At 40.3% G+C, this 21,788-nt stretch overlaps 1 protein-coding gene across 1 annotated transcript in view; it reads left to right on the top strand.

The window, feature by feature from the left end:
• Aff4 (AF4/FMR2 family member 4) overlaps positions 1–21,788 on the top strand; it is a 79,948-nt gene that overhangs the window by 51,074 nt on the left and 7,086 nt on the right. Inside the window, exons 8-20 of the mRNA XM_032913220.1 lie at positions 2,854–2,908; positions 3,986–4,023; positions 4,389–4,551; positions 5,248–6,165; positions 8,241–8,329; positions 9,356–9,596; positions 13,388–13,482; positions 14,369–14,432; positions 14,548–14,684; positions 14,913–14,984; positions 16,637–16,730; positions 18,547–18,590; positions 19,522–19,742. Coding sequence (XP_032769111.1) covers positions 2,854–2,908; positions 3,986–4,023; positions 4,389–4,551; positions 5,248–6,165; positions 8,241–8,329; positions 9,356–9,596; positions 13,388–13,482; positions 14,369–14,432; positions 14,548–14,684; positions 14,913–14,984; positions 16,637–16,730; positions 18,547–18,590; positions 19,522–19,742 — 2,231 coding nt within the window. The remainder of the gene's footprint in view (positions 1–2,853; positions 2,909–3,985; positions 4,024–4,388; positions 4,552–5,247; positions 6,166–8,240; positions 8,330–9,355; positions 9,597–13,387; positions 13,483–14,368; positions 14,433–14,547; positions 14,685–14,912; positions 14,985–16,636; positions 16,731–18,546; positions 18,591–19,521; positions 19,743–21,788) is intronic.

A 21,788-nucleotide genomic window follows, 5' to 3' on the forward strand; every position in this document is an offset into this window, starting at 1 on the left:
CTCACTGTGAAACCAAAGGCCTTGTGCATGCTAAACTCATATTTCACTATTGAACTATGTACATTCCCATGCAGAAACACTAATGCTTTAAAGCAGACACAAGCTAACTTTGCCTGTAAAGAGCTAGAGATTGTAGATTTTAAAGACCATGTAGCCTATGTCCTAAATACTCCTATCACTTAATATAAAAGCTATATAGACTACAGACATGCCTGTGTTCTAATAACTAACTTTGTTGTTTTGTTTTTTGAGACTGAGTCTCATGTAATCTGGGCTGTCCTCAAACTCACCATATATAGTCAAGGATGAGTTGAACTTGATCCTCTTGCCTCTGCCTCCCAAGTGTTCAGATTATATATAGGCACATGCTGTTATTCCTGAGTTTTCTCTCCTTTTTGGTGGTGATCTTGCACATGTTAGGCAAGTACCATACTACTGAACAATATCTCCAGTCTGATAACAATTTCTTTTCAAAAAGCAGTGGAATAGTGACTGTGGAAATACATGTCTATAATCCTAGCACTCAGAAGGCTGAGTCAGGAGGATTACCATTAGTTTAAAGCCAACTAGCACTACAAAGCAAGGTGGACCAATCTGGGCTATGTATAGTAATACCCTTTCTCCAAAACAACAAGCATCTCAAAAAACAAAAGGAAAAGAAAAAGCACTAGTGGCCTAGGTTCGCCCACCCTTACTCTGATTTCACAGTTTCACTTAATCACTATGTTAAAGATAGGATTCTTCTTAGCAAACCTTCCAGGTAGTCACTGAATGCTGTACACTAAAGCCACACTGTTTATACTATCTTTAAGTTTCCCTATTTTTATTATACTTTGTAGGTAGAGTCAGAAATCTGTATCACAGTAGGGGTAAGCTATTAGATTATTAAGTTATTAGATTAATAAATTACATCTAGAGAGTGAGCACCTGAACTCCTAAGGTCACAGGTTAACATAGTGGTTAGAATAAGTTCCAAAGGAACAGCCACTATGTGGCTTCCTGTTGCCATAACCACAGACCACAGAGCTAACCTCAGTCTAATAGCTTCTTCATGTAACAAAAGGAGGACTGAGAAAGAAATACACTAATAAAAACACGTCCCATACACTGCTGAGAAACTCATATATTCCTTTTTTTCTGTATGCAAAAACTAATCATGCATGCTGCTGTATGTGGGCATACCGCTTTGGTTACTGAGGAAACTAGAACATATGCTAGACCTGGAGCAGTGTGGTAAAGGCTTTGACATACTCACATATGTAAACAGGTTCATTGAGCTGTCATTATTAAATCATAAGGGCTGAGAGAATTCAGAGTAAGTACATTTTCCTTACTGGAAATCAGTCATAGAGATACACTTAAGCCCTTGTACAAAAGGAAACTTTCTAAAAATTTCATTTACTGAACTAGTTTTAAAACACTTCTCATAGTATATAGTCATCTGGTTACTTTGTTCCCAGGTGATTTTTGTGTCTGTTTTGAATTCATGGTCAGATTTAGAAATGTAGATTAGTCTCTGAGAGGAGAGTGCAGGTAGTCACTGCAGTGAAAGAAGACTTCTTCCAACTGCCTGGAGACTCAAAACCCTTTAGAAAGAAAGGTAACGACTGCCTGGTAATGAGAATGGAAACACTGTCTAGGTACAGGGCTCCCAAACTTCGTGTTAAAGAGTTACTTTTTTTTTTTTTTTTTTTTTTAGAGCTGGGGACCAACCCAGGGCCTTGCGCTTGCTAGGCAAGCGCTCTACCACTGAGCTAAATCCCCAACCCCAAGAGTTACTACTTCATGTAAAACAACACAGAATATTTTGTGTTACTCTGATTTTTAAGTTTAATGATTTTAGACTTAGGGAAAACTTAAATCTTTGACATTACTATGAAAACAAATTGCAGAAATTGTCAGCTTATTGTATTTATATATTTTAAGTTCATCTTGAATTTTGGTGAAGGGAGACTTAGAAGTTGAAGTTTGAAAATTCATACATGATCATTTCTTAACCAAAACTCTCCTGCTGGTGTATACTTGTCCTCTTAGCCAGGCAATTATGAACCAGAACTTTGACTCTGGAAATTGTGTTGTGGTTTTCAAAGATATGCAATTGCTAGAAGTTACTCAGATCTCTTTCTTTTTGGATTATTGGAGACAAAGAAGGAATTGCTTGATGCTTTGACTTCATTTTGCTTTTCTTTAGGAGTCTTATCTAGTGGACCAAAGCTCTATTAACATATATGTGTACAATTAGAGACAAGGTTTTTTTTGTTTGTTTTTTTGGTAACAGAAATGCATATGAGTTTAACTAGAAAACAAAATCAAATGTTTTACCTATGGAGCCAGCAGTTCTTCTCTTCCTACCATGCACACTGCTATCTTTTTGCAGAACACTAAATTCTGTCTTCTTTAAAAGTAATTTTTGGCCAGGCGGTGGTGGCACATGCCTTTTACCCTAGCATTTAGGAGGCAGAGGCCAGCAGATCTCTGAGTTTGAGGCCAGCCTGGTCTACAATGAGTTACAGGACTGCCAGGTCTACACAGAGGAATCTTGTCTTGGAAAAAAAATTTTTTTTTCCCTCAAGACAGGCTTTCCCTGTCCTAGACAGGCTTGCCTGTCCTAGAACTAGGTCTATAGACTAGGCTGACCTTAAAATTTCTTTTTAATGCATGGAAAGTTAAAGACATAAAAATCATTGATTTCTTTTAAAATGTTTTAGTATAATGTGAACAATTCCAAACAGATAGAGTGTATGTGTGTGTGTTTTCAATTAAATTTTTGGCAAACACAATGCTTGATTCCCAGAATTATTAATAACACCGAGCTGTGATTAATTAATGCTCCTTTCTGCCTTTTTCCTCTAGTATGTTAAAAGATGACTTAAAACTAAGCAGCAGTGAAGACAGTGATGGGGAACAGGTCTGTGCTCTATACAGTATGTCACTCCTTTATGTTACTGTTTCATTGTGTCTTTTAATTTAAGATCCAGTACCTATTCTTTTTATAAATTTTCTGACACTGGATGATTGTAGCCTTCTGTAATGTCTTTGAGCTGCTGCTGCTGCTGCTTATTCTCCTCCTCCTCCTCCTCTTCCTCCTCCTCCTCTTCCTCCTCTTCCTCTTCCTCCTCCTCTTCCTCTTCTTCCTCCTCTTCCTCCTCCTCCTCTTCCTTTTCTTTTTAAAATTGACATTTTTTTAACACTTATTGTGGATCAGAAAATATTTTTGAAGCAGATTACTTATAAGAATATTTATGAAGTTTTTTTAAAGATTTATTTATTTATATGAGTACACCACAGCTGTCCTCAGACACACCAGAAAAGGGCATTGGATCCCATTACAGGTGGGAGCCACCATGTGGTTGCTGGGAATTGAACTCAGGACCTCTGGAAGAGCAGTTGGTGCTCTTAACCACTGAGCCATCTCTCCAGCCCATGAAGTTTTTTGTTTTTTGTTTTCTTTAAAGAAACATGGGCCCTCTGGAACTAGAATTACAGATGGTTGTGAGTAACATGTGGGTGTTGGGAATTGAACCTGGATCCTCTGTAAGAGCAACCTCTGCTCTTAACTGATAAGCCATCTCTCCAACCCCCTTTTTTTTTTTTAAGAATTATTCTACAGATTCTTCTCTCTCTCTCTCTCTCTCTCTCTCTCTCTCTCTCTCTCTCTCTCTTGTTAGTAGTGCTACTGTGCATTGAGCTAGGCAAACTACTTCTTTAATTGAAAACAGGGTCCTGGCCTGTTATTGGTTGTAGTGTTTTGGCTCTTGGTTTTGTTTTGGGGCAGTTTCACCATGGCCCAGGCTAGCCTTAGATTCATAAGTTGCTGCCTGTGCTTTCTGAGCGCTGCAGTATACTTGTACTAGTTTTTTTTAATCTCTGTATTAAGTAAATATTAACTCATATGATAACGGAGCCAGCTTTTGTTTTTTAGTTAGGCATTTATATTATTTAAATAGAGTATTATTCATTCATAATTTCTTATGTTCATTTTTAGGATTGTGATAAGACAATGCCAAGGAGTACACCAGGAAGGTGGGGATCCTTTTATTTTGTGGTTTTGTTGTTGGTTTGATGGCTGAGGTTAGTCTGATTTAACGTTGTGGTGGTATCATTAGCAGCCTTATAAATAACGTCAATTGTAATGGTAGTTGTATAATTCTGGATATTAACAAAATTGATGAAATTATATACTCAAACTAGGTGAATTTTAAAGTATATTAAAAGTGAGTATTATTACGGAATGGTACATTAGAGACTTTGGGGAATGTCTCCTTCGTTTGTAAGGAAGTTTTGGATTCCTTATTTCACATTGCTAATAAAGTTGATTGTCAGATTTGAGTGGGGTTTTGTTGCCATTATAAAGGAAACATTTGTCATTTCTATTTTATCTCCTTCAGTAACTCTGAGCCTTCACACCATAATAGTGAGGGAGCAGATAACTCCAGGGATGACTCAAGCAGCCACAGTGGGTCTGAAAGCAGCTCTGGGTCCGACTCCGAGAGCGAAAGCAGCTCCAGTGACAGTGAGGCAAATGAGCCATCCCAGAGCGCATCCCCTGAGGTGAGAGGGAGGAGCTGCTTCCATACGCAAGCTCTCATGATGGCCGCTCCAGCATCACCATGCATGGTGATCAAAGGCACACTGTGTATGATGTCAAAGACAGACAAAACATGGGTCTTATAGAAAACCTAAGCTTTTTGCTCTCCTTATTATTTTAAAAACTTATTTTGGGGGTTGGGGATTTAGCTCAGTGATAGAGCGCTTGCCTAACAAGCACAAGGCCCTGGCTTTGGTCCTCAGCTCCGGAAAAAAAAATAATAAGAACTTATTTTTAAATTAGGATTTTCCTCTTAACAGGGGATTTATGTTTTATAGTCACTGTGACTAAAATGAGTCGTACTGTAGATTGATACAGTGCAGCTGAAAATCTCTCCTAGTACCTACATCATATGTTTACTTTCTAGAATTAAATCATTTGCAATAGTGCCTTTCAAGTTGAACTCCTAACTGGAATAATGGTTATTTAAACGGCATTGTAATAAGCTCTTCTTGTTGGTTCCACCTTTATTCCAGCACTCAGGCCAAATGACTAGAGCTAATAGGATTTTACCTGTGTTTTGTTCATGTTAAAAAAATGATACACAAATGCTTGTTACCTTGAGCGTTTTTTTTCTCCTACTTGACTTTATAAAGAGGGGGAAAGCTTCTATATTGAAGAAACCCTACATTTATATATTTATCTATCTTCATTTTCAGCCTGAACCACCACCAACCAACAAGTGGCAACTTGATAATTGGTTGAACAAAGTGAACCCACATAAAGTGTCCCCAGCTTCCTCTGTAGATAGCAACATCCCATCGTCTCAAGCCTATAAGAAAGAAGGCCGAGAGCAGGGCACTGCCAGTAACTACACAGATCCAGGTGGGGCCAAAGAAGCGAGCTCTGCCACTCCGGGACGAGACTCTAAAACTATCCAAAAAGGATCAGAAAGTGGCCGTGGGAGGCAGAAGTCTCCTGCACAGAGTGACAGTACCACACAGAGGAGAACTGTTGGCAAAAAACAACCCAAAAAAACTGAGAAGTCAGCTGCTGAAGAGCCCCGCGGAGGCCTGAAGATAGAAAGTGAGACCCCTGTGGACATGGCTACCAGCATGCCCTCCAGCAGGCATAAGGCAGCCACCAAGGGCTCAAGGAAACCTAACATCAAAAAGGAGTCGAAATCTTCCCCTAGACCTACAGCAGAGAAAAAGAAATACAAGTCAGCAAGTAAATCCTCCCAGAAATCTCGGGAAATCATAGAAACAGATAGCTCGTCCTCAGATTCAGATGAGAGGGAGAGCCTCCCTCCCTCCTCACAGACTCCTAAGTACCCTGAGAGCAATAGGACTCCTGTCAAACCCTCCTCGGTGGAGGAAGAAGATAGCTTTTTCCGGCAACGGATGTTCTCTCCTATGGAAGAGAAGGAGCTCCTTTCCCCACTCAGTGACCCTGATGACAGGTACCCACTCATTGTGAAGATAGACCTGAATCTTTTGACTAGAATACCCGGGAAGCCTTACAAAGAAACAGAGCCACCCAAGGGGGAAAAGAAAAATGTTCCAGAAAAACACTCAAGAGAGGTGCAGAAGCAAGCCTCAGAAAAGGCTTCCAACAAAGGCAAGAGGAAACACAAGGTCTGTAACAGGGTGGTGGTTCTTTTTCTCTTTTAGAAATATTTTTTCCTACCCTCCATATTCTTAAGCATCTTGATATTAAAATATTAGCTATTTTTAAAATAATTTTATGTGTCTATGAGTGTATGTTCTTTTGTTTATCTGTCTGTGTCTGTGTATGCACTCAGACTGTTGCATGCTCCTGTGGAGGCCAGGGGAGGGTGTCAAATTCTGTGGAGCCAGTTATAGCCAGTTGTGAGCTGCCTGACAGACATTGTTCCTAGTATCTTAACTTTGAGTAGCAAGTGTCCTTAACTGCTGAGCCATCTTATCCTCAAGCACTTGCTATTTTGACATTACATTGTCACGGTTGCTTTTGACTTCTGTTTTATTGATTTGTGTGTGTACGCACACATGTACATGATAGTGCATAACTGGAAGCCAGAGAGTTGTGGAAGCTGATTCTTTTCTTCTGTCATGTGGGTGCCCTGGGCTGTGCTCAGGTTGCCAGGCTTTACTCTCTGAGACATCTTGCCAGCCCCTGTTGTTCACTTTTAGATACCAGCATCTGAAGTGCCATGGAAAGCAGTTTGTGGATCATGCACTAACTGTAAGGGAAATAAATAGTGATGGAGCACAAGGCCCATTGAGACTACATATGGAGCAGCTCCTTTCTGCTCTGTCTCCTTAAATAAAGCAGGGTAGTTTCTTCTTAAGTAGGATCTCTGAGCAGAGTGTATGGTGGCCAGGTTAAAAGTGAAGCTAGAACAAACATTGAACACTGCAGTTTGAATGTAATCTATGCATTCTTTTCTGTCTTAGCCTCAGGTCAAGTCATACTTTTTATTACTGTCCCAATGAGAGCACAACTGACTCACTAATTTTGTGACAGATACATTCATAAGAACTTCACCCATCCAATATTTACTTATGTGCCTAGCTTTTTTCCATTAGCACAGGTCAGAACTGAGAACATTCCCCAGGGTTAAGTGTGTAGCTTAATGGTAGAGCTTGTGTAAAACTCTGGATGCAGTTCCAACATGGAGGAAAAATCTGTGGGTGCATAGCCCACTCTCATCTTAAATGCTTCCAAAATAAAGGCACAGCTTGGCATAAGATTAGCTTTCTACAGAGCCTGCATATATATATGTACACCATCTTGTGCCAAGAGATCAAAAGACTGATTTGGATGCCCTGGAATTTGAGTTACAGATGATTGTGAACCACCATGTGGGTGCTTAGAACTCCTAGAGGTTCTCTTTACAAGAGCAGCCAGTGGCTTTTAACCATTAAGACTTCTTTCCAGGGTCTGGAGAGATGGCTCAGCGGTTAAGAGCACTGACTGCTCTTCCTGAGGTCCTGAGTTCAAATCCCAGTAACCACATGGTGCTCACAACCATCTGTGATGAGATCTGATGCCCTTTTCTGGTGTGTTTATATATAATAAATAAATCCTTTAAAAAAAAATCTTGTTTAAAAAAAAAAAGAATTATAATTTTGGTAAAGTATCGGGGCAATTCCTGGAGGTTACACTGATAGCACTAGGAGGAGACCCTTAGTCATGTGTAGCAGTGTGTAGGTGACTTTTTCTCATGTCTTCATTTATCCGAATGTAGTCATTGATGGAAAACAGACTCTTCTGCTACATTAGAAGTACAGTATTTGTATTCTCGTTGCTTACTTGAAGCAGTAGGAAAACTTAGATTCGTCTATGGAAGTGACATCAACAGTAGATACAGATAGGTTTGCCACTTGTGGTTCAGCCAAGAAGTTTTTCAGAGATGCTGCTTAGCTCTTAGCAAGTAACAGTGTGCTCAAGTACTGATGAAACTACAGAGTGGGGATTTCTGTGGCACTAGAAGAACTGTGAGATGCAATTGCTTTGGATTACAGTTAGCAGTTTCTCAAAAAAGCAGAATTTAGTTACCTTATGATCTACCAATTATAGTCCCAGATACATATCCAGGAAAGAAATAGAAATATGTCTACACAGAACTATTATAGTGCTCACAGCCACATCATTTCACACTGTGGATCTCACCTAGGACAGACACCCTTGTCATGCTGAAGACCTACTGTTTCTGTTTTTTGTCCAGAATGATGATGATAACCGAGCCAGTGAGAGCAAAAAACCCAAAACGGAGGACAAGAACTCTTCAGGCCACAAGCCATCCAGCAGCAGAGAGTATGTCCCCAATCACGTTGCACGTCTGTATCGGCTGTGTTGTTCATTCACTGTTTGGTACTTTCCGAAATGCTTCAGAGTATTCTTTTTAGTTGACTGAATGTCATACACATGTCTGCACATGTACATAGCAGTGAGAGCTATGCATTTAGCTAATAGAGTTGGGAAGCTTATACTCTTCTTTTTTAGTGAGATAAGAATATCTCCTAGTCAGTTTCACTACTGCTGTGACAAACACCATGACCAAAAGCAGCTTGGGGTAGGAAAGGATGTGTTTGACTTAGGCTTCCACATCACTGTTCATCATTGAAGGAAGCCAGGGTAGGGACTCACACAAAGCAGGAACCTGGAGGCAGGAGTTGGTGCAGAGGCTACAAAGGAGTGGTGCCTGCTGGCTTGCTCCTCATGGCTCGCTCAGACTGATTAATTATAGAACCCTGAGCCACCAGCCCAGGGATGGAACCATCCACAGTGGGCTGGGCCCTCTCCGATATCAACCACTAATTAAGAAAATACTCTACAGGCTTGCTTGCAAGCCCAATCTTATAGGAGTATTTTCTCACTTGAGGTTCCCATCTCTCAAATGATTCTAACTATGTCAAGTTGTTATAAAACTACCCAGCACAGAATATGAGGCAAGAGTCAACAATGAAGCTTCACCGTTTTCTGGGTGTCTGATCTGCAACTTGAAAGAGACTAGTAACTTGTAAGCGTTAATGTTTTCACAATTTATCTATTTACTCAGTTGATCAACCATTATTTTATTAAGCGTTTATTTCGTGGCATATTGTTCTAGGCACTGGGCATGACTGTGGAAAACAGATAAATGGGGCAGGCAGAGGAAGAGACAGATGCCTGCTTGGTGGACTTTACAGTCTTTTTGTTTTATAATCAGCATATGAAGAATGTCTTTGCAAATTTGTCTTAAAAGCAGGTGAAAAGAGATGGAAAAACCCTTCACTCCTGTATCACTCTGTACAGAAATGAGAGCACTTGGGGTTTATTTTTATTTTTATTTTTTGGCAGGTCATCAAAGCAAAGTAGTACAAAAGAAAAGGACTTGCTACCTTCACCTGCTGGGCCTGTTCCTTCAAAAGATTCAAAAACAGAGCATGGCTCTCGGAAGAGGACTGTCAGTCAGTCGTCATCCTTAAAGTCCAGCAGTACCAGCAACAAAGAGAACAGTGGCAGCAGCAAGAGCACTTCCTCCACAGCAAAGCAGAAGAAGACTGAAGGGAAGGTTTCCAGCAGCTCCAAAGAGGCCAAGGTATGGTGCTGGGGCTTGAGCCTTTGAAAAACACCCTCGTGTTCCTGAGGTGACATTGCTGTTTGTAAACAACTCAAGATGTAGGCCTGTGCAGTTTTTAAAATGAATGAGTGAGAGAGAAGGAGAGACAGAGACAAACAGACTAGACTGAGAGGACAGCTTTCAGGGGTCAGTTCTGTCCTTTCATCTCGTTGGGGCAGGATCTCCCTGCTGCTGCTGTGCTGCGCTGTGTACCATGGGCTAGCAGGGCAATCTCCTCTGTAGGAATGGAGTGGTAGGGCTGGCGATTTGGGATTTGCCACCACATCTGACTTTTTGTTTGTTTTTTTTTGTTTGTTTGTTTGTTTGTTTTTTGAGGTAGAATTTTACTATGTAGCCTGGAACTCCCAGAGATCCATTTGCCTATGTCTCTTGAGTGGGAGTGTTTGGACTAAAAGTGTGTGCTACCATACCTGGCTTCAAATGGTCGCCCTTCACATAGGAAAGATACAGTTGATAGCCTTGGTGTTTATAGACTGAAGTTTGGATCTAAGAAGGCTTTTCAAGGCTCTGCTTTATTGTTTGTTTGTTTTTGAGACAGAGTTTCTCTGTAGCCTTGGCTGGCCTGGAACCTTCTCTGTAGACCAGTCCAGCTTCAAACTCACAGAGATCCACCTCTCTGCCTCCTGAGTGCTGGGATTTAAGGTATGCACCACCACTGCCTGGCAATCGATTTTTTTCTTAAGACAGGATCTCACTATGAAGCCTAACTTAGACATGAAAAAAACCTGATCCACTTGCCAAAGCCTCCCAAATGACTAGGTCATTCATATGCTTTCTAAACTGTTCTAGTCAGGAGCAAGTCCATGACATTACAGTATTTAAGTGACAATTAAGAATAAGTTTTTAAGAATATAGTCTAGGGTGGTGATGGCAAACATCTTTAATCCCAGCCCTTAGGAGGCAGAATCAGGGATCTCTGAGTTCAAGGGCAGCTTAGTCTATAGAGTGTGTTCCAGAACAGTCAGGGCTACACAGAGAAAGTCTGTCTTTTAAAAAAAAATAAAAAAAAAATAAAAAATATATATATATATATATATATATATATATAATAATTCACTAGATTATTAAGTAAACAAAAGTTTGGAAAAGGAATTTTCTAGATTGCTACATGCTGTTGCAGCCTATTAAATGTGGTGGTTAAAGATTTTAAGTTCAGTAAATGAGATTACAAGCTTTTCAAGCTGAGTTGTACAGATAGATTTCCCTCCACACCAGCACCCTCTTTCTTTAGGAACTTGGGGAGCTGGCCCAGCGTCGCAGGGACAGTGTTCTGTTGCCCATCTTCACTTTTCCTCTTCTTACATGCTTACTGGCTCTTTTGCCATTTCTCAATCTTTCTGATAAGAATTGGAGACTTCCATATTAAGTACTGCTTTTTAAAAGTACACTAACTGAGCTCACATCACATGCTCATCAGGCTTCGTGGGTCTATAGATGAGAGTCACCATGGTTCTTCTTTATGAAGGAGGCTTCCTTCAATAACTTTGTCCTTGAAAGCAGGAATTCATGTCTGTCTTAATGTTTTTTCCAGTGTTTAATTTTCTGAGAAATGAGCAGATATTAGGGGATCATATTTTGGATCATACTTGGTATCTAGTGCTTTTTGTTTTGTTTTGCATATAAGATCTTTGGATCTTACTATGGGGCCCAGGCTGGCTTAGGAGTTGATCTTCTTGCCTCAGCCTCCTAGACGCTGGGATTATAAGCATGTGTCTTCTCACGTTGCCTTTACTTTGTTGTTTTTCCTATAGGAAACGTTAGAATGGGTGTTCATATTAGAGTCATTGAATTTTTCTAGAGCAAGTAAAGTTTAAAAAAAGCCTAGAGTCAGAAGTAGAATTAAATTGCTGACTTATGTACTTAGCCCTTTGCTTACTTCCCAGTCTATTCACATGATGCTTTCTCTACTTAGTAATCTATAAGTATTCAGCGTATACCGGTTTAGCTGATTATATCAGTGAGCCTTTATTGCTGTAGAAATGTATACTAGTAGTACATTGGTATTGGTTAAAAAGAAGCAGACAACCACGGGTATGGTCTGAATAAAGTTTCAGAGCTTTGCAAATCATATTGGAAGGTCACCTCAGCTATCTAGTAAGCTTATGATTGTATTAGTTAGCCATGGTATTACCACATACTCGTAAGCTCCAACAACAGAAACTGACTAGTTCTGGAGGCTAGAAACTCAGTACCAACATTTTGAGCATTACCTTCTCAGACCAAGGAAGAAGCTGAAAACCAGTGCCACGCTGAAATGACACAGCTGCGAACTCTCTTAATCCTCTGAGTACAGTATTGCTTTTGCATCCCAAGGAACAGTCCTTGTATTCAAAATGTTTTGTTTTCTTTTTTAAGATTTTTTTCCATTTTAAATCTTATATATATATCCGTATATTTTATGTAGACATGAATGTAGTGCCTTTGGAGGTATCAGATAACCCAGAACTGCACTTAAAAGCAGTTATGAGCTTCTGGGATCAAACTCAAGTCTCATAGACTGACCCATCTTTCCAGTTCCTCAGAGAACCTTAAAACAACAACAAAACCTATCCAAAACTAACACTTATTTCAGAAGATAGTTGAAGAATTAACAACCATACTAAATAGTTAACTTAGGCTTTAGTAATGAACCTCTTTTTGTTTTTGGTTTGTTTGATTTCACTATGTAGCCTAGAACTTATTGTATAGACTGGGCTGTTCTTGAACTTACAGAAATCCTTCTGACTAGTTTTGGAATTAAAGGCATGTGCCACCACACTCAGCATCTATTTTCCTGAGTGGTACTGTTTTACTTCTCTCTCTCTCTCTCTCTCTCTCTCTCTCTCTCTCTCTCTCTCTCTCTCTGTGTGTCTGTCTTTGTCTCTCTGTCCCTCCCTCTCCCCCTCCCACCCCCGCTCTGTGTGTGTGTGTGTGTTTGTGTGTGTGTGTGCGCGCACACACACACACGCAAGCTAGCAGGTGCTTACAATGCTGCACATCCCCACCCCCTATCCCCAGTTGTGTGCCATTGCATGTATGCAGAGGCCAAGGGAGGGCCTTTGGTATTGTTTCCTATTGAACTTTATCTCATTTAATTAGTTTTAAAGTTTTTTGGTTTTGTTTTGTATGTATTAGTGTTTTGCTTGTGTGTATGTGTGATATGTACCACTTGTGTGCCTGGTGCCAGAAGTCAAAAGAGGGTATTGGATCCCTTGAACTAGAGATACAGGTGGTTGTGAAACATGATGTGGGTGCTTGGGACCAAACCTAGGTACTCTGCAATAGCAACCAGTGCTCTTAAATGCTGAGCCCTCTCCAGCCCTTTATCTTAGGAGACAGAGTTTTTCTTTGAACCTGAGGCTCACTATTCCAGCCTGTTTCCTCCTCACAACCCTGGTGTTGTGGGAACGTGCAGCATGTCCAGCTCTTGTGCCGATGCTCAGGTTCTCTTTCTTCAAAGCACGTGTGCTCACCCACTCAGCCGTCTCCCCATCCAGTACTGCTGTTTTGATACTCGGTTTGTGTCTTTCTTACGTTTTAACAAGAACCTAGCCTAAGTGCCTTGCACACAGTAGACTCTTAGTGAGTATAAAAATAAATATTTTGGTTATATAAAATGAAACCAGTCTGTTTGGTTGAATAAAATGAACTCAATCTTCTGTTGAGTAGAAACAGTATAAAATTTAAAACAAAGAAATTTGAAGTATGGAATTTTATTTCTGTTTTCTCCTGACAATTTTCAACTTAGTTGTATATATTCTTTTGGTCAGGAGAAGGCTCCAAATAGCTCCTCTAATTGTCCTCCGTCTACACCAACTCCTGATTCTTCGAAGCCTCGAAGAACGAAGCTTGCCTTTGATGACAGGTGAGATAAATTTTGTGGGGTTTTTTTTGTTGTTGTTGTTGTTGTTTTTTGAGACAGAATTTTCTATGTAGCCTTGGCTGGCCTAGAGCTCACTATGTAGACTAGGGTAGCCTCAAACTCTTAGAGGTTGGCCTGCTTCAGCCTTCTGAGTGTTTGGATTAAAGGCATGTGCCACCACGCCAGTTGTAAAGAGGTAAACATACTTTTGAGTATGCATTTTAGAAATTCCAGCCTAGCAAGCACAAGGCCCTGGGTTCGGTCCCCAGCTCCGGGGGAAAAAAAAAAAAAAGAATAGGAAGAAATTCCAGTCAGCATATAATAAACTCACTTAAGTATGTCAGGCCCTAAGTGGTTAATATTTGTATCTGACCGACAGAATATTCAGATTTTAACATGAAAGGCATCTTTAGTCCAGTTACTCCTTTAACAGTCAGTGGCTCTCCAGATTGACAGGAAGGATGTTCTTCCTAGAGCTGCTCCTGCTGTCAGTACCACTGCTGATAATGGAAGTCTTCTCAGAAGCAATACTACTTTCTCTTGCTTTCTGTCAGAAGGTACTTCTCCTGTCTGCATCCTGTTTACTCTCGGTTAAACAAAACAAACCACTCGAGTAAGCTAATGTTTCATACTAGGGAACTTGATCTGTGTGCTTGGGCAGAAGATTTGCCATAGTTGCCCATAATTTATGTTCTTTTTCTTTTTTTCGGAGCTGGGGACAGAACCCAGGGCCTTGTGCTTCCTAGGCAAGCGCTCTACCACTGAGCTAAATCCCCAACCCCCATAATTTATGTTCTTAATCACTTCTTGTAAGATTTTTAGAGACTAAAACAGCTTAGTAATTATCTTAGGAAATGTTCACCATTTTATTAATTAATTTATTTTGCAGAAATTATTCAGCAGACCATTATTTACAAGAAGCAAAAAAACTCAAACACAATGCAGATGCTTTGGTATGTAAATATTCTTCCTGATGTGCTTCATCAAGCTAATATTTAGGTTTTAACATGTGTTCCCTTCTGTTTGTATTTGCAGTGGGTCATTAATCCACGCTGTTTTCCTTTTTAGTCTGATAGGTTTGAGAAAGCTGTGTACTACCTTGATGCCGTAGTGTCTTTCATTGAATGTGGGAATGCATTAGAGAAGAACGCTCAGGAATCCAAGTCTCCATTCCCTATGTACTCAGACACAGTGGAGCTCATCAAGTAAGTGGGCACTTGACATTTCATTGGAATATCTTCATCATTTATTGTTACTCGGTTATGTGATTAACCTAATATGGTAAACCGGGAAGATACTCAGTGTTCCGTTTTCCTTAGGGAAGATTCAGGGTGTTTTATGTAGGGTTGATTTTGATACTTTGAGAACATAAGTTCTAAGATCAAGGTGAAATATTCTGTTCTACTTGGTTTGTTTTTTATCTCAACTCATAGATACACTATGAAACTAAAGAATTATTTGGCGCCAGATGCTACAGCTGCAGACAAGAGACTCACAGTACTTTGGTAAGTGTTTTGTCTCCTAGCTGTGCTGGGAGATAGGCAGTTCCTTGATGAACTGTGTGCTTTTTTTTTTTCTTCTTCTTCTTCTTTTTTCTTTTTTTCGGAGCTGGGGACCGGAACTGTTGTGTGCTTTTATGAAGTATTATCCTTGAATCAGTCTTCTACAACCCCTTCACAAATCTTAATAATCAAACAGGAAATAGATCAAACCCCTACTGAAAGATTTTTGGTTCTTGTCCGTAACCTACTGCCCTCTTGATAAAAGTGCTGAGTAGGACCAATGCTAGAACCCTTCATTGAATTAAGTGACCGCTATTTAAAGCTCTTCTTTGTATATAGGCCCCTTGTTTTAGTTAGGGATTCCGGTTCTATGAACAGACACCATGCCAAGGCAACTTTTTTTTTTTTCTTTTCTTTTTTTTGGGGCTGGGGACCGAACCCAGGGCCTTGCGCTTGTGAGGCAAGTGCTCTACCACTGAGCTAAATCCCCAACCCCCCAAGGCAACTCTTATAAAGGAAGACATTTAATTGGGCCTGGCTTACAGTTTCAGAGGTTCAGTCCATTATCATCATGACAGGAAGCATGGCAGGAGGCAGGTAAACATGGTGCTAGAGACGGAGCTAAGAGTCCTACATCTAGTTCTTGATCAGAAGGCATCCAGAAGGAGGCTCTCTTCCCACACTGGGCAGAGCTTGAGCATAGGACCTCAAAGCCCATCCCAGCAGTGACACACTTCTTCCAACAAGGCTTTACAACTTAATAGAGTCATTTCTCATGGGCCAAGCATATTCAACACACCATACCCTGTTTGGTTTCTTCCAGAGAGATATCTGTTCACTTGTCTGAGGTACATACTTGACCAGGCACTGTGTTTACATTAGAAATGCATCTGTAAACTGTCTGACATTACTCTGCACATTATGGAGTCTAAACTCCAGTAAGAAGAGACAGAAACAAATCAATCATATGAATAGGTAAACAAATTCTGTGAAAGAAGAGAATACTTTTAATCCCAGTGCTCCAGAGGTAGAGGCAGGTGGATCTCTGTGAGTTTGAGGTTAGCCTGGTCTACATATAGAGTTTCAGGATATCTAGGAAGATAGAATAGAGAGACCTTGTCTCAAAGAGTAAAGAATCCTCTACTCAATAAAGGTAGATGATTGGGAGATTGAAGACTTGCTCTGGAGGTGACAGCATAGGTAGGGGCAGGATTGTGGGGAAGAATGGGAAACTTGTAAGGAACTGAAAGACCAGTGGGTGTGAAAGTGGCCTTTACTACGTACGTGGGCAGGAACAATAATGGTGTTGGCTGAACTGTGTGAGCTGGGTGATGCTGGGGTACTCCATCTCACTCACTGCTTCAGTTGTCTACTTTTAGTTCTTAACTTTTAAAAGTTATTTGAATGAATTATGGTATGTTTGTATAGTTGTAATTTTGAATGTCAGTACTAATGGGATGTTAGAAGTTTCTTATTTACTTTCCTTACCCTATGGTGTGTTCCATATTAAGCTGACCTCTTGGTTTTGTTTGAGAGGTAACATTGACCCTGGGCCATGGTTGCTCATATGAAGCCAGCCCTCTACGCCTACCTAATGGAAAAACTGCCTGTAGATGTAGCCATGTCTAAATACACTACCCTTTCCCATTGCCTAGCCTGAGATGCCAGTCATTGTTGTACCTGAGGCTGTTCAAACTGAAGAAGGAGAACGCTCTGAAGTACTCCAAGACGCTGACTGAGCACCTGAAGGTAAGTCTGTACAACACAGTCCATCGCCTACGAGACAAACTGTCCCAGAGATACTCTCATATTTAGGCACAACATAACGAGAGGAACAAACTAACTACTGCTTGGAAATTCTCAGATAAGTTTGTGCTTTCTTGGGAAAGCCTTCAAATGTGTATATTGGATTACAAAATTTCCATAGCTGTAAACAATAGCCATGTCTATACTAGAAAATGTTCTTTGCATGTTCACTACCACCTTTCTTCAAACAAGGTTTTGTTTTTTTTCCTTATACTACTAGGGATCAAACCTAGGGCTTGCACATTCTAAGCAAATGCCCAACCCACATACCCAGCCCAGACAAAGTTATTGTAGTACCCTAAATATCCTCTTTTTTTTTTTTTTTTAATTTCAAACTAGTATCATTAGTATCATATAAATTCTCCCGAAATCCTGTTGTAGTTAGGATTTTAAAACTTCTCCATAAGTCACTGTTGCCTATAGACTCAAGGTCTGGCCTACAAGGTCCTCAAGCGTCTCTTATTCCTTGTCTAAACTCCTCTTTATACAACTAGATGGGTCATGGATGTTCTCTTTTCTGCCTGGTTTTATGTATTATATAACTTGTTTCCATGTGAGTTTTTTTCTCTTCCTTTTATTTATCTCTGTTATTCATTGTTTTTAGGGTTTTTTGTTTGTTCGTTCATTTGTTCGTTTGTTTGTTTTCAGTTTTTCAAGACAGTGTTTCTCTGTGTAATAGCCCTAGCTTTCCTAGACTCTGTAGACTGGCTAGCCTCGAGTTCATAGAGACCCATTGCCTGTCTTTTCTAAGTGCTAGGATTAGAGGCGTGCGCCACCAAGCCAGGCTACTAATTGTTTGTTTGCATCGTCTTTTAAGTCTTCTAGAACAACCTAGCTTTTCTTTTTCTTTTCTTTCTTCTTTTTTTAGGAGATGGGGACTGAACCCAGGGCCTTGCACTTGCTAGGCAAGCGCTCTACTACTGAGCTAAATCCCCAATCCACAACCTAGCTTTTCACTTAGTAACTTATTTCTGTTGTGTATTCACACCCTCTTTGTTGTTGTTTTTAAAGATTTATTGAGTTGGAGAGATGGCTTATTGCTTAAGAGCACTGTTCGCTATTACAAAAGACCAGATTCAACCAGCAGCATTCACATGGCCACTTACAACTCTCTGTGTCCCACAGGATCAGACATCCTCTGGTCTCTGGAATGCATGTGATGCACAGATATACATGTAGGCAAAAATACCTGTACATAAAAAATACTAAAACATTTAAAGATTTATTTGGGCTGGAGAGATGGCTCAGCTGTTAAGAGCATTGACTGCTCTCCCAGAGGTCCTGAGTTCAATTCCCAGCAACCACATGGTGGCTCACAACCGTCTGTATTGGAATCCAATGCCCTCTTCAGGTGTGTCAATGACAGCATACTCCTAAAAATAAGTAAATAACTCTTTAAAAAAAAGAGGAAGATTTGTGTGTGTGTGTGTGTGTGTGTGTGTGTGTGTGTGTGTGTGTGTGTGTGTGTGTCTCAGATGCCAGAGGAAAACGCAGATTAGGTGAAGTAGAGTAAAGTTGCCCAGCTTGGATGCTGTGATCTAAAGCCAGTAGTCTGCAAGAGCAACAGTTGCTCCTAACCACTGAGCCATCTCTAACCTCATGTTATTTTTTCTGTGATAGTGTCTCATCTAGTCTAAGCTGACTTCAACCTGGCTCCAATGTTTAAAAAGTTCTTAAGATCAGCTTTGGAAGATAGATACTGAATGTCTTAAAAGTTATATCTATATTGCTGTTAAATAAATGTATTTTTCCCATGCAGAATTCTTACAGTAATTCTCAAGCACCTTCACCTGGCTTGGGGAGGTAGGTACAATTTTGTTTTCTGAAATATTTTTGATTAATTTATTTGTGGATCAGATTAGAAATGGACAGCAAAATGGTTGCTACTTTTAAAGTATTACAATCTCCAGTAGGGTATTTTAAATTTTATTTTTTGGTGTTTGGAATTGAACCCAGGGCTTTTTGCATGCTTTCCTACTGAGTTTTGCCTCTAGAAAAGTATTTTTAAGTTATTCTTTCCAATTTAGTAATTGTAAATGTAAAGAATTTTAGAAAGGTTAGTAATGAGACATGTCAACAACTCAGACATCTGAGTTGGCTTTTAGTTTGGTTTTGTTTCTTCCCTTCTACCGTATAGGTTCATGGATGTTCATATGTTGTCAGGCTTGGTGGCAAGCACCCTTACCTCTGAGCCATGTCACTAGCCCCCAGATAAGTTTTTAACAGTACGTGAATTCTTCCCAGGTTGTTTTTCATAGTTATTTAGACTTGTTACAGTGGTTTTAACTTTACTCAGATCTTTTCATTGCTAGAGTATAGTGGCTTGGTTTTAATTTATCTTCCATTTCCACATTAACCCCTTCCACCTACACCTGAAAGGGGAACAAACACCCTGCAAACTTTTACATTTTCTTTTTCATTTTCTGAGTCTATCTTTGGAGTCTTTGTGTTAATGTGAGTTGACATTCTCTTATTTTCCCTTGTCTACTGATTTCCTAGGGCTAGTGTAAAACCTTTTGCTTGCTGACAAGTGCTCTCCCACTGATCTGTGTCTTTTTAATTTGTTCTTTTGAATTTGTTCTTTTGAGACAGGAGCCCAGGGTGACATCCATCTTGTAGGATGCTGAGTTCATAGTATTCAGTGTGTGTGTGTGTGTGTGTGTGTGTGTGTGTGTGTGTGTGTGTGTGTGTGTGTGTGTGTGTGAATAAACATCCTGTTTCTCTTTGTGTGCAGCAAAGCTGTTGGGATGCCCTCCCCTGTTTCTCCAAAGCTGTCACCAGGCAATTCTGGAAGTTACTCTTCTGGGGGAAGTAGTGCTTCAGCAAGTGGTTCTTCGGTGACCATTCCACAGAAAATCCACCAGATGGCAGCAAGCTATGTCCAGGTTACATCTAACTTCCTCTATGCCACAGAAATTTGGGACCAAGCTGAACAGCTTTCCAAAGAACAAAAAGGTTTGTTGGGCACTGGATGATAGAATAGTTAAAAGAAATGTTTGTAATTAGTTAAGTATGTGGAGACCATTTACTTTATTTTGTGGTTTAAAGGCAATCATAATCAATTTGCTAATAACCTCCTTTGCTTAGTCGCATACTAAATGTGATTAGACGTGGTTAAAATACCCTTGGCCTGTGTGTGGCTCCCTGTCAGATGACTTTCCCAGTATGCTTAAGGCCCTGGTTAAGCCCCTAACATGAAGGATGGGGAACAGACGGACTGATGTGGGGAAGGGACATACACAAACAACTTTTGTAGTACTGCTGACACAAGCTAAACTAGAAGAAGTTCTTGGTGTAGGACAAATATCTCTCTATTCTTCATGTTGTATGTAGCTCAGGAGGGAGCACCTTGTCTACCATCAACTTTCCTTTGTAGTCTCAAATATACCTTGAACAATATATATAGCAGTTGGGATCTGCAAGATGGCTCAGTAGGTAAAGGTGCTTACCACAAAGCCTGAGTCCAAACCCCAGGACCTACTTGGTGGAAGGCTTCATTGGTCTCTCCACAGACTCAATACAAGTCTGACTCAATACAAGTACACTGTGACACATCAACAGACAGATAAGTGTAAGAGAGAGAGAACTATTAAAAATCTAGCAGTTGGATTTGTTTTGTAGAATATCCAAGCAAGGTCTAAGTGCTACATTTTTATGTGTCTTGAGTAGCTCTCCCCCTTATTTGTCTGTGCCATTGATGTTGAGAAGAAGCTGAATGGTAGACTGTCATTCTGCATGTGACCATTACTTCCTCATGCTGTCATTACATTTGTTGTTTTATCTTTCTTAATTCCTTTCTATTGATTAGATTCAAGTTTAGTAATTTAGATATAATGCTCGAGATGGTGCATCTTGTTAAGATATACCTAGATACCTAAGGTATTGTGTTAATGTTCTGATGCTGTGAACAGACACCATGAGTACTGCAACTCTTATTAATGAAACCATTTGATTGAGGCTGGCGTACAGTTCAGAGATTTAGTCCGTTATCATCATGACAGGAAGCATGGTGGCACACAGGCAGACATGGTGTTGGAGAGGTAGCTGAGAGTTCTATATCTGGCTCTGTGGGCAGCAGAAGTAACAGTGATGCCACTAGACCTGGCTTGGGCTTCTGAGACCTCCAAGCCTGACCACAGAGATAGACTTCCTCCAACAAGGCCACATCTATTCCACCAAGACCACGCCTGTTCCAATATGACCATGCCTCCTAACTCACTCATTATGGGCTTAGGGGGACCCTCTTTTTTTTTTTTTTTTTTTCAAATCACCACAGGTTTTACCCTGTATTGACATTAAAGATTCATCAGACCTGAGCCAGTTGGTGGTGGCACATGCCTTTAATCCCAACACTTGGAAGGCCAAAGGCAGGTGGATCTTTTGAGTTCAAGGCCAGCCTGTTCTAAGAGCAAGTTCCAGGATAGCCAAGGCCATTACATAGAGAAACCCTATCTCAGTAAAAACCCAAATTCAGTAAATAAATACGTAAATAATCATCAGACTGAGCTTGGTGAAGCAGACCTATAGTCTCAGAAGGATTGCAAGTTGGAAACCAGTCTGACGTACATTGCAAGACCAAATTTTAAGATCAATAGGTTATTATGTGGTGTCACTTTGATGAGCATGACATAACATTTCCTTTTAAACTTTAACTTACACTTTTGACGTCCATGATGACTATTGCCTCGCTCCATTATCAGGAAATAAAAAATTGATTATGTGCCAGGCATAGTGGTGCCTGCCTGTAGGCTTAGATTTTTTAAAACCTTCTTTAATAAGGGTTCTAAAAACATTTCGACCCCTTTTCTAGCCCACCATAAAAAGGTAGGGAAGAAGGTAAATCTGTAAGGGAATGGGAACCTGTTTAGCAGTGATTCCTTGGGGCAATTCCAATCTCCATTGTAAGGATACCAGCCTCCCAGTTCAGTAATGTTGGGGTAGCAACAGTCCAGTTCAAAAGTGTCACCAAACAGAAGTGTTGGCACAGTCCAGCAAAAACTG

This window comes from Rattus rattus, chromosome 9 (genome assembly GCF_011064425.1).
Source record: "Rattus rattus isolate New Zealand chromosome 9, Rrattus_CSIRO_v1, whole genome shotgun sequence".
Taxonomy (NCBI): Eukaryota; Metazoa; Chordata; class Mammalia; order Rodentia; family Muridae; genus Rattus; species Rattus rattus.